General features: G+C 35.2%; 1 protein-coding gene across 4 annotated transcripts in view; it reads right to left on the bottom strand.

Moving 5' to 3' along the window:
- Positions 1-17,732, bottom strand: part of LOC132142775 (type II inositol 3,4-bisphosphate 4-phosphatase-like) — a 124,885-nt gene that overhangs the window by 47,399 nt on the left and 59,754 nt on the right. For all 4 annotated transcript variants that reach the window (XM_059552885.1, XM_059552887.1, XM_059552888.1 and 1 more), the window contains 2 exons: positions 9,442-9,572; positions 3,700-3,804 (listed from right to left, as the gene is read on the bottom strand). In XM_059552885.1, the coding sequence (XP_059408868.1) occupies positions 3,700-3,804; positions 9,442-9,572 (236 nt within the window). The remainder of the gene's footprint in view (positions 1-3,699; positions 3,805-9,441; positions 9,573-17,732) is intronic.

Below are 17,732 nucleotides of genomic sequence, written 5' to 3'. Positions count from 1 at the left end.
CACAACATCTAACTACTGGGGTGCCTCAGGGCTCAGTTCTTGGACCACTTCTCTTCTCTGTCTACATGGCATCATTAGGTTCGGTCATTCAGAAACATGGCTTTTCATACCACTACTATGCTGATGACACTCAACTCTACCTCTCATTCCATCCTGATGATCCGACAGTTGCTATTCGCATCTCAGCTTGTCTAACAGACATTTCTTCCTGGATGATGGACCATCACCTTCAACTCAACCTTGCCAAGACAGAACTGCTTGTGATTCCAGCAAACCCATCGTTTCATCACAATTTCACCATCAAGTTAGGCACATCAACCATAACTCCTTCAAAAACAGCTAGAAGCCTTGGAGTTATGATTGATGATCAGCTGACTTTCTCAGACCACATTGCTAAAACTGTCCGATCCTGCAGATTTGCTTTATTCAACATCAAGAAGATCAAGCCCTTTCTTTCGGATCATGCTGCACAACTCCTTGTTCAAGCTCTTGTTCTATCCAGGCTGGACTATTGCAATGCCCTCTTGGCAGGTCTTCCAGCCAATTCTATCAAACCTTTACAATTAATTCAGAACGCGGCAGCAAGATTAATTTTTAATGAACATCTGTTTATCAATTTGCACTGGCTTCCAATAGCTGCTCGCATAAAATTCAAGGCATTGATGTTTGCCTACAAAACTACCACTGGCTCTGCACCCATTTACCTAAATTTGTTACTTCAGACTTATGTGCCCTCTAGAAGCTTGCGTTCTGCAAGTGAACGTCGCTTGATTGTGCCATCCCAAAGAAGCACAAAGTCACTTTTAAGGACTTTTAAATTAAATGTTCCCTCCTGGTGGAATGACCTCCCCAACTCAATCCGAGCAGCTGAGTCCTTAGCCATCTTCAGGAATCGACTTAAAACAAATCTCTTCCATCTTTATTTGACCCTCTAACTTTAACACTCACTATTCTAATTCTATTCTTTAAAAAAATCTAACTACCTTTCTAATCTTTTTGTATGCTATTTTCTTTTCATTTATTATGCAATTGTATGTGTGTGTGTGTGTATGTGAAAAGATCTCTAACACTAGCTTGCTCTATTCTTTTTGTATTCTATCGGTTTTTTTTATTTATTATATTATTTAAAATCCCATGATAGGTGTACTGTGTTAAGCTAACTGAAACTTGTTAAAGCACTTATATATCATTGCTCTTTTTGTTGTTTTTGATTGCTTCCACTGTCCTCATCTGTAAGTCGCTTTGGATAAAAGCGTCTGCTAAATTAATAAATGTAAATGTAAATGTATTAAAGGGATAGTCCACTCAAAAATGATAATTCTGTCACCATTTACTCATGTTGTTAGAACATGTTTGCTTGGACAAAAACACAATGGAAGCCAAAGGGAACTGTTTGGTCACCAACGTTCTTAAAACACAGGTTTTGCATTAAATAGGAGAAAGGAAGTCTGTATAGGAATGACATGAGGGTGAGTAAACAATGACTGAATTAATTTTTTGGGTGAATCTGTGAAGATACCATTACTAACCAATATGCTAGTAATATGCATGCTATTAAACAACTAGTTAATAGTGAGAATTGGTCCCTAAACTAAAGTATTACCAGTAAGTTATAATAGCATGTACTGTAATTAATTAGATTAACCATTTTAATTTGACTGACAACACTAGTTTAAAGTCACTGTGATATGGGGTTTGATACTTTTCTATTTGCTGTGATGCAATAAAAGAATGATTTTTAGTTCCCCAAAGAACCTTTTTCTTAGCGTGAAGAACATTTTAATAGTCTTAAGAATGGAAATGGGAAGAATGAAAGAACGCAAAGATTAAACTGATGTTAAAAGTTCCTTATGAAACCATCGTTGCCAATAAAGTGCCTTTATTTTTAAGAATGAAGGATGTCCAATGAGAAATGAATGTGTGAATAGGCTTAGAAAGATTAGAAAACACTTCCATATTTAAAAAAAACTACAGCTCCAGCTACAGCGAAATATTTGACATGTTATGGGACTTAAAAGCAGCTGTAAGTGGCTTGTCACCATCAGGCAAAAAAGAAAAAGATCCATGGCATTTTGCTAGTAAAAGGCAAATGCAGTCTGAAAAGTGCTGTCCCCTACACTGTCACTTCAGGACTTCTGTCTGATGCTACAAACAAAAGCGCTTTCTTGGAAATTGTGTTTGGGCAGCGTGCTTAAAGATGGAGCACCATTACCAACATGAACTCGAGAGACGACGTCTGGTTTTTAAACTCTCATTCTGTCACTCAACTGCTGACATTCATTCAATTGACATTCCTCTGTACATGAATATAATAATTAGCAATCAATTGTTTTTTTCTTGAAAGCAAAATAAATTATGTATGTAAAACATAACATTATATAATACTACTTTGTATAAACTATTGACAGTAAAGGGTTTTACATGATTACAAACACTATTTCAAATAAATACTGTTCTTTTGAACTTCATATTCATCAGTTAATCCTAAAAAAAGTGTCAAAAGATTAAAAAATATATAAAAATTATATAAAAAGAATATGTATTAAAAAAAGTAAATACTATCCAAAAGTATACAAAAATATTAAGCAGAATAGCCGTTCAACATTTAAAATCCATATTTCTTAAGCATCAAATCAGTATATTAGAATGATTTCTGAAGGATCGTGTGACACTGAAGACTGGATTAATGATGCTGAAAATACAGCTTTGATCATATAAATAAATTACATTTTAACATATACTCACATAGAAAACTTTGAAATTGTAATAATATTTCACAATATTGCAATTGCTATTAAATGCAGCCTTGGTGAGCAGAAGAGATTTATAAAAATGGCTGTGAGTCTGTTATTCTGGCATTCATCTTGTCCAATCCTGTTGTGCTGTCATATCCTCATTTAGCTGTCTCAGTGTCAGCATCTCCCTGCTGACCCCTCACTGACTGCAGCGCCACCTGCCATCTGGACGCATGTGTGAAACCGAGCATCAGAGGGTGGCTGGGCCAAATGCACTTTCTAATAGGGTGCTGTACTGATCTTTGAGACCACCATGCATTTCTTCCCACACCAAAATAAACAGCCAGACACATGCTACACAGAGAGAGAAAGAGACCCAGAGAAGGGTGAAAGAGAGATGCTGTGCAGAATCACAATCCTTTAAACTAGTACTGCAGTATATAGTATGCACACAGTAGGCATTGCATACCTGTATTTAACAATTCATACACACAACATACAGTATAATATATACATAGAATTTCTTTGATCCCTGCATGCATGTAATATACTGCATGCAAATGTAGAAAAGCAAGGCCCTTTGAAATGTTAACAGTGCTCTTAAGAGTGTCAAACTGAACTAATTATCTGTGAGAAATATTAAATATAATAAAAAATTCAATTAAATAAATACATGAGCTGGGTTCAGATACATAAACTAAAGTGAAACTACAAAAATAATGAAATTGTGTCATAATAAATTATATTTTACTTATTATATAAGTTCATTAGATAGCTCTCTGAAATAAATTTGTATAACAAAAGTAGCATTTTACTGTTTAAAATATTCATTATGGAATAAAGGATTGATGAATTCATGATATGTTTGCTTTACATGTTGTTTTATTTCTAGGCAGTACGCTAGTATTCAATTCCAAACCCAGAGATTGTAAACAGAGGGAATAAGAACGCACATGAGACGCACCTGTTTTCCTTGGACACGTCACCTGCATTCTCTGTGTGTGCAGGTTGATGGGAATGAACTCCAGATATTTCTGGCCTTTGCTGCAGCTGGGCTTGAACAACGGGCCTGGGAAAGATTACCAGAAGCCAAGTGTTTATATGTAATCAGCTTTAGTCCTCATTCAAGAAAACAAACACACACACAAACACACAGCGGGGGCTCTGCCATCTACTTCTATTGAATTACAGCCTCATGCAAATACAACGCTTTATATTATTCAGACTTGAATGTGTTGGTTGCAAGCATTATACCAGCCAGTCTGAATGCATTCGAGTATAAAGCCACGACTTGATTAATTGAATAAAAAGAAGGCAATTAAACATCAATTAAAGGTGACAGCCAAAACAAAGAGCCTTCACGCAAGGCCTTTGATTTAAACGTGGGAAGGTAATGTCTTTCATAAAGGATGAAAGAAATCATGGATGACCTTGAGTGACTCGGTCTGTAGCAATGACCGCTCAGGGCTGCATATAAACACTGCGATCTGATTACAAATATCCCTCTCCCAAATACCAGCTCATTTCTTCTCAAATCTACTAAGAACAGGGTTTTGCTCAAATTAAGCACCACCTGCCTTGTACAAAAACAACCCTATTAAAATCTTCAGAAACGGATACTGTAAGCCCCTATGGTGAAGCAAATATCGCCCAGCGACACACGGCAGGCTTTTGATCGCTTCAGTGTAATATGTGCAAAAATTTAGCCAACAAAGGCTCGTTGAAATGTTATCAGCGCTCTTAAGAACTTTCAAAAGTAACTAATTATCTGACCAGTTGTGTTGTCAGCAGGCAAAGAAATAATAGAAATAAACTCACAACAAATGATACGCTAAATAACATTGGGTTCATAACATAAAAGAAAATATTGCACTTTGCATGATTTTTTGAAAGATAATTAAGTATATTTTCCACTCATTCAAAAATTCATATTAAGATATTACTATTCTCAATTCTCAGTAACTAACAATAAATAAATAAAAGTAAAACCTGATATTATTATTCTATTATACATAACAAATACAAAAATGTCTATACTGCACGACAAAACTACTTCGCATTAATACTTTAAAAAGTAAAATAATGCCATTACAGAAAAATTCATGATCTCAATAGGCTATTTTGATAAAAGGTTTTGTTTTCACTTGATCTAAAACATAATCAATAATTAAGTATATTTCACCCCGCAAAATTCATATTATTCTCCATGGTGAACAGAAATGTTTATAAACACTCTACAATTTAAAAATAAAAACAAACAAACAATTAAATCAAGGAATATTGTCATGGAAACAATGTCACAATGAAAAAAAGTGACTTTGATAATAGTATTCTATTGCATGACACCAGATATCTTTTTTTTTTTTTTTTTGCATTGTGACATTGTTTCCATATCAAGATTCCTTGATTAATTGAATTGTTTGCTTGTTTTTGTTTTTAAACGAAATATCAAATTCTCAATCCACACCAAAAGCACAAGTGAACTCTTTTGATGAAGTGCTGTGATAGTACAGCTGATCAGACTCAAAGGCTCTGTGCTTCAAAAAGCATAGAAACATTAATGAAAGGTTGTGCAGCCCCATGCACCACAGCCCAGCGAAACATCACGATACACCACTCAGGTACTGCTCAATATCACTCAAATATAGATCAGACCTGCCGAGCCCTCTACAAAATGCCCTTTTTATTCATATCAAAACATACCGAGGATGAGGAAAGTATAGAAATAAAAAGCGGCATTCCCCACCGAAACATGACCTTTAAATATTTGTGTCACTGCTGTAAGTTTGACCCTGACAGGCTGAAACATAAATTCACTACACCTCTACAGCATTAAGTCAGGTGGGTTAGAAACAGCACTCATGGGCACAGAAAAACATTGGGGCTAAAAAAATACTGCATGAACCCAAATTAGTGTGCTTTACAGTACATAGTTGGTTTAAATTTGAACAGTTTCATACAATCACTCTAATTAGGATCTAGATAAGCATTGCTCTAAAATAAAACAGACTTGATATGTATATTTCAAAAAATGATGATAAGATATCCAAAGCACTCCTCAGTCTCTAGGTAAATGTTTTTAATAAGAACAGAATGACTGATAGCATCTTTAAACGTCACTCATGCTGAGCACTTCCGGATAGTTTAGTGTCACTTTGTGCTCCGTGTGACAGCGCTGTCAGTCAGACAGATGTGCTCTCTCCTGGGACACGGGCTAATGGAGGCGGCCCAGCCAGGCGTGGAGGAGGAATTAGCCCCATCACACACCATCTGCCCAGCAGGTGCTGCCGAAACCTGCCCAGGGAAACCCCAGCAAACAGTGGACACTATGACTAAAACATACCTGTCAACATTTGGTCGACAAAATACGGGAGAGGGGGCGGGGCTAAAAGTATCAGTTGTTATATTATTATTATACTCATTTAAACAGTTATCATCAAACAATTATTTAAACTCTGTGAATATCAAACTGTGTGTTTTCTTTGTAAAAATAAGGGTTGTTTTTGACTTTGAAATTACTTTAAATACAGTAAAATAGAGCAATTAAGACGCAGTGGTTCTCAAGCCTGGAAGTACTTTGAGTTTTACCTTGCACTCATTTTATTATTACTTTATTAACTTTTGAAAACTTTGGTATAATTTTTTAACTACTTCCATGTTAATTTATTCAGTGTAACACCTCCACATAATACAAAATAGGGATCTTCAGCATTATTAAATATAATAAGTAAACACTTTATTGATTTGTGTGGATGCAGTATATGGATAAAAATATCCTGCAGTGTGAGAATGTAAACCTTTAAAATAATTTGTCACACTAGTCGAGGCAAAAAGTGATTAAAAGTAGTGGAAAAGAAACGCAGCAACGAACTACCTTGAAAAAAGGGATCATGTCTATTTGTCAGCTACGCAAACACAAACGCACTTTGTCTCTTTTCCATAAAAAAGCCAGCAGTCTCATTATTTCTGTCCCTCTGACAGTTTTTCTCTCATAAGATCTCCTTCTCGGCTACAGAAGCGCATAATGATGAGAGTTCAATGCGATCTGGAGCATCTTGCATGTTACTCTGCTTCCATTAAACGCCTTTCTCAGAAATACTGAGGAAAATGGTCCCGGGCCCGCCATAGAGTCTAGAAGGCACAGCTAGCTATTGGTACAGAAGCCTCGACTGATTCAGCTTCGCTGTAGGTCTCTTATGCGGAGCGTTTTCAGGGTTTCCCTCCCGTCGAACAGGCACCGAAGTCCCTGGGCAACAGCAGAGGGAGTAGGCTGTGGTGCCTGCGGCCTGCAGGCTCGTATATCTGTGGTTTTGCAATGTTTCTGGGGAACAAATCAGCGTCTGAGGCTTAATAAACTGTTTTTATGCTTACATGAGATCTAGAGCCAACAAAGAGCAAATAGTCTTGCTAAAAATGTGATTTCTGTCAATTAACTCTTACCCTGATGTTGTTAAAAAACCCGTTTGAGTCATTTTCTGCCATGGCACACAAAATGAGATGTTTAGCAGATTTTCCAGACCGTCTTCTTATCCCACATAAATGTTTCCAAATAGAGCATGTGACTCAAGCAAAGTGACTCGTCTTTTGGAGTCATGCAACAGCTTTGAGTGAAAAAAACATTAAAATTCAGTTTGTAAGTGACAGAAAGTTTCACCTTCCTTTAGCATTAATAACATCAAACCTACCAAATGTGCCATTTTTGAATCAACGCTTGAATGAAAGCTTTTATTATCCCATAAAACTGTTTAATGTGTCACTGTTCAAAAGTTTGAGGTCAGTTTGACTTTTTTTAATGTTTTTGAAAAAAACTTATTCTGCTCACCAAGGCTGCTTTTATTTGATCACAAATACAGTAAAAACTGTAATTGTGAAATATTATTACAATAAAAAAAAAAAATCTATTTGAATATATATATTAAAATAATTTATTCCTGTGCTCAAAGCTGAATATTCAGCATCATTCCTCCAGTCTTCAGTGTCACATGATCTTCAGAAATCTTTCTAATATTGAATAATACCAGGAAATATTTCTGATTATTATCAATGCTGAAAACAGTTGCACTGCTTGTCCATTGTTCTGGAAACAACAAGACATTTTATTCAGGATAATATGATCAACAGAAAGTATGAATTATTTTTTTTTTACTTTTTTTTTTTTGTAACAAACATATAAATGTCTTTACTGTCATTTTTGACCAATTTAATGCATCCTTGCTGGATAAAAGTATAAAAAAAAAATTCATGTGATGTTTTATGGTAGTTTTACGTTGTTGTTGTATTTTGTACAAGTTTCAGTAACACGAGGGTGAGTCAATGCTGAAGAAAAGCAAACCGCTTTAAAGAAAAGTCCAGGAAGCTTCCTCACTTATTTTAATTATCCTTCACTTATTCCGTGGTTCAGTGGAGTCTTTGCTTGGATTTGTCTTACTTCGCTCTCTTTGTCGTGCCGGGGCGGGTGAGGATGTGGGCTTCTCCACCCACACAATCCCGCTGGAGGACTAACAAACAACAGGATTAGCTCCCAGTGCCTCTAATTCCACCGGCTGCAAACAATGCTAACACAAAATGATTAATTCAGTAGTTAAGACACTCTGAATTACCTCACGTCAGCTTGTCTAATTAAAAATGAATTAATCGAAAGGGGAAAAAAACACCACAGAGCTTGTCTTTTGTTTTGTTTTTTGGACCATAGCCAAACGACTGCAATACCTGCCCTGAGGTGAAGAGGGCAGCTGGAGAACGGATCTGCCCTTTCCAGAAGCACCGACTGAAAACAAACACTGTCTTGAGCCACAGGTTGCCAACCTTGTGATAAGCTTAGATATCAATAATTAATAGTCTGCAGTGGCACTGCAGTGAGTGGAATATGACAACATCCCAGAGGACAGGAGAACATACACGACGGCTACCCTATTGACGAAAAACAATGGACCTTTTTGCTGTTGAATTTCAACAATATTACAGCACCTTAAAGCAAAAATACACTTCCCCTTTAAGACTTGTTTCCTGAACTGAATCCCGGCTGATTAGAAGGGCAAGATCATCACTGACTAGCTGACAAATACTGCCTTTTTTATTTTTCCTCAAACAATATGGATCATGCTAGAGCGGGGTGAGATGACAGGATATACGGCACGACAGTATCAATGTGTCAACTGGTAGAGACATATAACGTTTACATGGCCACCCCTTTTGCAAAAAGCACTGCGGCAATGTCTTATTTGTCATTTTGGCTTATGTGCTTCTAAACAGAAGCATAAAATTGGCACTTTTTTATCCATTTTTTAGTCAATCCAAGTTTTGTTTTCAGGCAACGCATGCAATTGCAATGCTACAGTACATCTTATTATTGAAAGCGACAAATATGTATTTACTGTAAACAAGCTTTATGCAATAGAGGCAGCTTTAAAAGTGCATGCTCTGCTTGTTCCTCTACAACGTCCAACCATGCGAGTATAAAGTCACATTGAATGTGACAGCTAACTGTAAGCTGCATATGAAAGTTTGATGAACTAAGAAATTCTGCATGAATGCAGCTGGGCAAAAAAGAAGTCATGCTATTACAACACTGCAGATCAATTATGTGTGTTGTCACATGCTAATTGCGGAAACTGTTTGCACTGGATAAAGTCTCATGCATACAAAATGAGAAGGGTGAAGTGTGTGTGTGGGAAAGATCAAGCTTCATTGCATCTGAAGCACTTACCAGTAAGTTTCTCCAGCTCCGCCAGCGTGTCCTGGTATTCTTTGATGATCTGGTCATAGCGAGAGATCACGTCCTTCCGCAGGTTGTCCCAGTGTGGAGAAAGCTCTCCTAGATCTTTCAGCTCTTGTATCCTGTGGGACACAACATAAATCAACCCTCATTATGTTGGCTTGACTTACAAAATTCTCATATTGGTCTTTCCTTGAGGGGCTAAAAACTTTCAAACAGTAACTGCTTCAGAGTATTTAAGTATTTAATCACAACAACGAGCCTGCAACACACAAAATAAGCCTAACAACATGCTAAAATATTCTACAAACGTACCAAAACATGTTAACCACATGTTAAACATGCTAATAACAACAGGCTAAAACATTAGAAACATGTTAAAACATGCAGGGAACGTTTTTAAAATGCTCACTATATGTTTAGCATGTTTTAACATCAGTCTTAGCAACATGCTAAAACATGTTCTGCAAATGTTAGTACTAACCCTGAACACATAAGCAATGCCATGCTAAAAAATTCTTAACATGTTAAAGACTTACTAAAACATGTTGAAACATACTACGAACATGCTAGAAATGTACTAACCACATGCAAAAACATGTTAGTATTGTTAAAACAAACTAGAAACATGCTAACAATGCTAAATAAGCTAGAAACTTGCTAGCCACATGGAAAAAGACATGTTAGCAATGTTTTAAAATATGTAAGAAACACATTAAAACATACCAGAAACATGTTAACAATGTTTAAATATGATTGTAATGTGTTAAAATGCTAGTAACACGTTCACAACTTGCTAAAACATGCTAGAACTTTGCAAAACATGTTAGCAATGTGCTAAAACTTGCTAAGGACCTGTTAAAACATGCTGGAAGTATGCTAGCAACTTGTTAAAACATAATAGCAATGTTCTAAGACATATTAGCAACACTGACCTTCTCTGACTTCTTAGTAAAAAGCTTCACAATTCAAGCTTTTCAAGTTATCTGTCTGTCTTCAAACTTTACTTTACTCTACTGAAGTCTGAGAGCACCAGCGAACTTCCACTCTGCATTAACAATGCAAATTTTTGCTGTAATGAAAGCAGGACTTGAGCATCTTGAGCTTCAATGGAAGCAAGAAGATCTGAATTACTGGCATATTTTACACTCACTCTGAAAATGTTTTGCTGTTTTGACTTAATAGTTCATGTAAAGTAAGTGCTTTGGTGCACTAACTCATGATCTGCGGTTTCACTGTCAGATCTGATTTAGTTTTAATCACTTCATCCTTCAAGAACAACATATCTGCTGCCTTAAACCTGCATTACGCTCGGATAGATTCATCAAACACCACATGCTTGTCAATGTGCCCTTCAAACTGTTAAGATCAGACTGAAACAATCTGAGATACTGTTAAAAATAAGCTTCAACACAACTTTACTAACATTTCTGACATCAAAAAGTATTTTGCTGTAGTTTGGAGTTTTAAGTTCTGAATGTCACAGTACGTTTTCTTGAACCTTGAATATGCAGGGACTAAATACATTTTTAAAGATAAAAAAGAATTATAGTGAGGATAGTGAAGAATGTCAATTGGGTCCAAAACCACAAAATTGGACCCCACTGACTTTCATTGCATGGACACGAAAGAAAACAAAAACAAACAAACAAACAACAATCTTATTTTATGTTCCACAGAAGAAGAAAAAAATCATACATGTTTGATTTTTCGGTTTTCAAATTTTTTTTTTTATATTCAAGATTTCTGAAGTGCATGTGGACTAAGATGTTTTCAAAGATGTGTTTAAATAAGGTTGAACAGGACATGAAGCTATTACAGGTAATGTACAAATGACTACAGGTTATTTAAAGATTACTGTTTCAGCCTCCAGTCAGTCTCTTTTCAAAAGACACAGAGGCCTTCAGAATGATCTATTCAGGTCTCGTTTTCATTGTCAAACAATGGTTATCTAAGGGAAATAGACAAAATAACTGTTATTACTTCATGCCAAGCCAGAGCTGTTAAAAGTTTGAGAAGATCTTTTGCTGAAGTTGTCGGACCACTTAAAAAAAGCATCGTATCTCCCATCTTGTTTTGTTCTAAAGCTCCGACTTGAATTGTAATGTGGATTTATCAGAATGTGCTTTGGGTTGAGCGGCGGCAATAATAAAAAAGAGATTTGTAGTCGAAAGAAGGCATGCAGAGAGGAAGAGGAAGAAACTTATTTCATATTTTATTGGGGTTTGGGGTGGAAGGAAGACACAGTAATAAAGAGCAGAGCTGAAACAATAGATCTAAGAGTGCTATTGGAGTAAAAAAAACAAAAACAAAAAAACAATCGTTTGGTAGACGAGAGATGAGAGCGCTGGAATCATGTCTAGATGTCGAGGAAGAAGCCACTCATTTCATGCTGCGTTACAGCCACCGTTCACTTTAAATCACCGGCGGATTGGTGTCTGCCGTCAATTCCAGAAATGTGACGGGAACAGTAATTAACAACAGCTAAAGTCCCTTTGAGTGCAGTAATACACTGATGAAGAAACGACAAAATGCACTGACCTCAGAGTTAATCAACACAAATACATCGGAAAACACGGTTTTGAAAGTTAAATGACCAGTTGTGAGACAAAACCGTCCACACTGCTCACTCTTTCTGTCCGAGATACTACTACTGAAACCTGTGTGTACAGGCTGTCAACATTAAAATATGAATATGAAGAAGAACTGAGTCAGCTAACATTATGACTGCAACCAAACATCTATATAAAGCACGGAGAATGAGTTATCTGTTAGCACTGGTATTCATCTCAGTGACAGTTTCTCATCCCCTCTGGACGTACATGACCTGCATGATGCATGTTTTACATGTAAAAGTCATGTGACTAATCACTCTGTAGCCCCAGGAAATGACATCATGATAACACAGACTGGCTGACGGTATCACAGGAACACATGATCCTCAACAGAGACATCGAAGACAGCAGACGGGGAGGAAAAAAAGAGCAATTTTATGTAAAAATTAAATAGATAAAATGGTAATACAAAACTCATTAGTGCATATTGGGCACTTGCAAGTTGCATCATACAATAAAATTAAATTCTTGCTATTTTATTTCTTCAAAGACAGCAGATAGGGATAAAAATAAGGCAATTTAAAGCAAAAAATAAATCAAAATAGTTAAAAAATTAATTGACATATTAGCATCATAGAATAAAATTTAATAATTTATATTTTATTTCTTCAAAGACTGCAGGCAGGGATAAAATAAGGTAATTTAAGCAAATAAATAAATAACGAAATAATTTATATTATCGGGCATTTGCATCCAGGGGCGTCATGCATTCATGATTTTTGAGGGGGCACATTTTGGGGGGGGGGGGGGGGGGGGGGGGTATAAGTCATTCTACGAAAGCACTGTATAACTGATACAGGATTATTTTTTTATTATTTTTTCCTTTTTATTCAAAACAATTCCAAACATGCTTAATATATCAGGAAATATCTCGTTTCTCAAATAAGTGTAGGTAAACGCGTTTTGCACCTTTATAGATTGCTATTTGATCAATATATGGAAATGTAGTGTAATCTATTAACTACACATAAAAACCTGACTTTTTACTTAAGTGCCATATCATGCCATAAAATATTTTTAATACGACTGAATTTGCATTTAATGTAAATTTTAATAACAATATTGTAAGATACTTATTTTAACACTTTCATTTTACAGAGAGTAAAGAACATTTACATTATCAAAAAACATTTTCATTCAGTCTAGCCAGAGTTCAGGCACTCTCAAAAACTCCCATTAAAATCACTGAAGCACTTTACATTATGAAACGAATATCTTACTTACATTCGTACGCACATCTGCACTTTTTTGTTGTTTCTGATGAGAGAATTCGCTAAATCAGTCAGCGAGCAAGTGAACAAAACACTGCGTTTCAGTGATGACTCTTCTGGACGTCTCTGATTGGCCATTGCATCCATAAGCACAACAGAATAGTTTCTTATTGGTTATCATGAAGCGTTGTACGAACGCGTCTGTCTCTGGCTCAGCGCCAGCCAGCGAACGCAGATTTGAATTTAGCAGCTGATGCTGTGCACTGAATCTAATCACACCGCTGTGATTGTATCAAATATATAAAAAATATTATTCTGCAATTTTTTTTTTTTTGGTTTGGAAGCTGCATTTAAAATCAACTTGGCTCAGAAATCTGAGGGGGCACGTGCCCCCTCACTTCGAATGGGCACGACGCCTCTGTTTGCATCAATACAATCATTTTTCTTACAAAAAATAAACAAAAATACAAATTTCAAACACTGTCGAAACATCTTTTGTAATATGATTCACTATTTTATTTTCTCAAAATACATAGCTGCTTTTTAATAACTGGATCTTTTGCATGGCGAAATATGATTTTTGGTCTTAAAATGGTTTAGTCATGTTATTGTCCAGCAGGGGGCTAACCGGACCTAACTTCTTTAAACTTGCCCCCTTACTCAACATGATGGCATTTAAGACCCATTTAACTTTCATAACCGCATGTAATTTCTAGTTAAACAGATACTTAGAGAAGAAAAATGGCATAGGTCAAAGACCTTAAAATATGCTTTAGGAACTAACTGGGTTGCAAAAATAGAAAATAAAATAAAATAAAAAAGATAAAATAAAATAAAATAAAAAAGGAAAGTCAGAGGTGAAGAGTTTGTTTTTGATAAATATGAAGACATGAAAATTCTGAATTTTTTTGAATGAGTTGCAATGATGATTCGTGCAAAATAAATAAGAGCAGGAATGTGCATTATGCATGAAAATATGTTCAGTTTAGATGTCATGTTGACTTCTGAAGGACACTGAATTTCCGTTGACATCAGTCCAATGAAAGCGCAAATGAACACACAAATGTAGACAAAAGGTCTCATTCACAATAAACAAGCACTAGTGTTTGACAACTGCTGAAGATGATGTGAGTTTTGCCGGATCACAACAGTAACAGTGATGCTTAGCAAACACCACTAATGACAAAGCATCAGCATCGTATTGCATTCGACTCCTTCCTTTCCTTTTCTAAACACGTTGAGTCATGGCATCTTTTTTTCTTTGAATCGTATGCAATTGTGGTTAAACCAAAGCCAACAAAAGCAGCTGAAATGGGTTGGTGAATGTGGCAGCAGGGCCGATAATTAGATGTCTAGGGATAGAAATGGCTGCTTGAGTTACCTGTCTATAGCAGGAGAGCAGGTGTTGAGGCCAAATAGCCTCGCTGAATAATGCACACATGATGATAATTGCTTAGCAGGGTCTGATCTATGGGAGCACCAGTCTGGGAATGTGTGTCTCGCTGAGTTAATGATCTCAGATTCTACAATGGACAAACACACACACGGTCTGGACCGGCGTACAATGATTTGTTGTAGATGAAAACAAGCCTATGCTAATACCTGTCGACTTTGGGGAAGCTGCCGCTGATAATGGTGCACGCTGAGAAGTGTTTTGCATGAACATAAAACCAAAAACTCTGGGGAAAGAGCGAGAGCTGGAAACAAAGAGCAAATTAAGCTGTGAGATTGTTCAGCATGATGAAACCGGTTTACAGTTGTCAAAGTCTCCGTCTAGCCTTTAGTGCTAGGATTGGGCAAAAACCTGAATATCAGAACTGACTCCATAAAATGTGTGATATCTGAACTAAATTGGTAAGTGGAATTTATTAAATTGCAATTCAAAGAAATATCACATTAAAAATGATTGACTAACAAAATAAATACCTTTTCTAATTAGAAATGTCACTTTTAAAAAAATCATAACAATTGTTTTTCACATTTTGCATTGCAGCACTATAAAAAAATATTTTTCCAGTGTAAAAAGAACAAAATACTACACTTTATTATTTAAAAAAGATTAATGCAATAATAAAAAATCTATAATTCATGTTAAATATATTTAATAATTATTAGAACAATAGTACATTATTAATATATGAAATAAAATACTTTGAAAATGTATTAAATTAATAAATAAGAAAAAAGTAGAAAATGAAATACACATGCACTCACACAAGCACACTCATACATATGTGTTGATTTATTATCAAATCTGAACATAATTTAATACAATGCTTAAATACCAAAAATACTTATATAATATAAATATATAAATAAAGCACACATTGTTGGAACTATATATAGTTACATTATTTAAAAAAATGTAATATTAAGGTATTGTGTTGATGATCATTGTGTATATATTTAATTTAGCTTAGCTTTAGGTTTAACTTTTGGTCTGGAAATGGAATACAAATTCGGGTGAAACATCTGAGTGCACATGCTTCAACACACTGAGCTGGTCATGTCACATCCAACCATCAGAAACCCCAAAACATCTCCCGTTGCATCATCTGCAAACATGTCCACATTCTTCTTCCACAGATTTCCACTGAGCTGTGTGATCACTGCTTCATCGGACTGAAACACACAGGAACTGAGCAGTGTGTGTTCTTTTTTTTTTTTTATTATTTTTTTTTATTAAACATAAGGTAAACACATAACACAACAACAGAACACAAAAACAACAATAAAACAGCAGTATTAATAACAACAATGGAAAAAAACCCCCACAAATAATAATAGTAATATGTAGAAGTATTAGATAGTATTTAACTAGTAATAGCATGTATAATAATAATGATAATAATATTTAGTGGTGACGGTAACAGTAATATCAGTAATAACAATGACAGTAATAATAAAATAATGATACTACGGATGGTGATAAGTTGTGTTGACGGCAATAGTAATATCAATAATAATAATAATAATATATAACATTGATAATAGTGATAATAAAAATAACAGTATTGGTACTCATACTAACAAAAAAAAAGTGATGGTTGATATTGATAAAATCAATAATAACAATAATAATAATAACATTTATATCAATAATAATAGCAACAGTAATAACAGTAATAATAGTAATACTAAATATGGCGATGATAATATTTTGTATTGAAAGTACAATTGCAATAGTTATATAAATAATAATATAATAACAACAACAATAGTAATAATAATAATAATAACAATAATTACAATAATAACAATACACACACGTGTGACACACACCCACCACATACCACACCTCTCCTAGTTTCCGTGTCAGTGTGCAAAAAACATTTTTTTCTTTTTTCTTTTCTCTTTCTTTTTTTTTGCCCTTTTCTTTCCCTTTCTTCTCATTCACTGTACAGTTACTATTTGTATGTATGCCTAAACTAAGGTGGTGCATTAAAAGAAGGTGAAGTGCATTAAAATCAGCATTTGGTGCATTAAAATCATGTGTGGTATTGTGTTAGATGTTGACTTGATTTGGTTATATTTTTATATTTTATATATTAATATCATTATTATCATCAACATTTCATTTATCCATTTATTTATTCATTTATTTTAATCATTTAATATATACGTTATACCATTACCGTCCTTATATCAAGCAAATTATCACCACATCGCCATCATTCCATCACTGTTTCTATGATATTAAAAATATTAATAACCATAATGTCAATATTAATTATAATAATGAAAATACTCACAATATTACTAAAATCTTGTATAAATGTATAATAATAAATGAATACATAATTAATCGGGATGAGTGTGTCAGATTTGTAATAGTTGGATGAGGTCTGATGTGGAGTGTTGAGGTTCCGATATACAGTTGTAATGAGGTGTAAAATATTCTAGGGAGATGTAGTCTATGAGCAAATTTTTCCAGTGTGTTATGTGAATAGTGTTTCGGGATTTCCAGTTCAGGAAGATTTAACGATGGCTAAGGCTTGGCGATGGCTAAGGCTACAAGGAGCATCCTTTTGTTTGTTATTTCCTGATTGAGAGTTGATAGATCACCTAGTAGACAGAGTAAGGGGGGTAATGGGATGCGGCAGCCCAGGAGGCGGGACAGGGATTCAGTGACGTCTTTCCAAAAGTGTTTAATGGGTGGGCAGTGCCATGTGGCATGGATATATGTGTCTGGACAGTTTTGTGAGCAGTGTGAGCAAATTCTTGATGTTAATCCCATTTTAGCCAGCCTTTCCCCAGTGTAGTGTGTTCTATGAAGAGTCTTATACTGTATGAGCTGAAGGTTGGCGTTTTTAGTCATGGAAAAAATATTTTTACAAATTTGAGTCCAGAAGTCGGTATCAGGAGCAATCGAAAGGTCTTCTTTCCATTTGATTGTTGGTAAAGTTATGGTTTTATTTGAATTAGCTATAATTTTGTATATTTTGGAAAGTAATTT

The sequence above is a fragment of the Carassius carassius genome, chromosome 6 (genome assembly GCF_963082965.1).
Source record: "Carassius carassius chromosome 6, fCarCar2.1, whole genome shotgun sequence".
NCBI classification, from domain to species: domain Eukaryota; kingdom Metazoa; phylum Chordata; class Actinopteri; order Cypriniformes; family Cyprinidae; genus Carassius; species Carassius carassius.
This window is presented reverse-complemented; position numbering and strand designations above follow the sequence as displayed.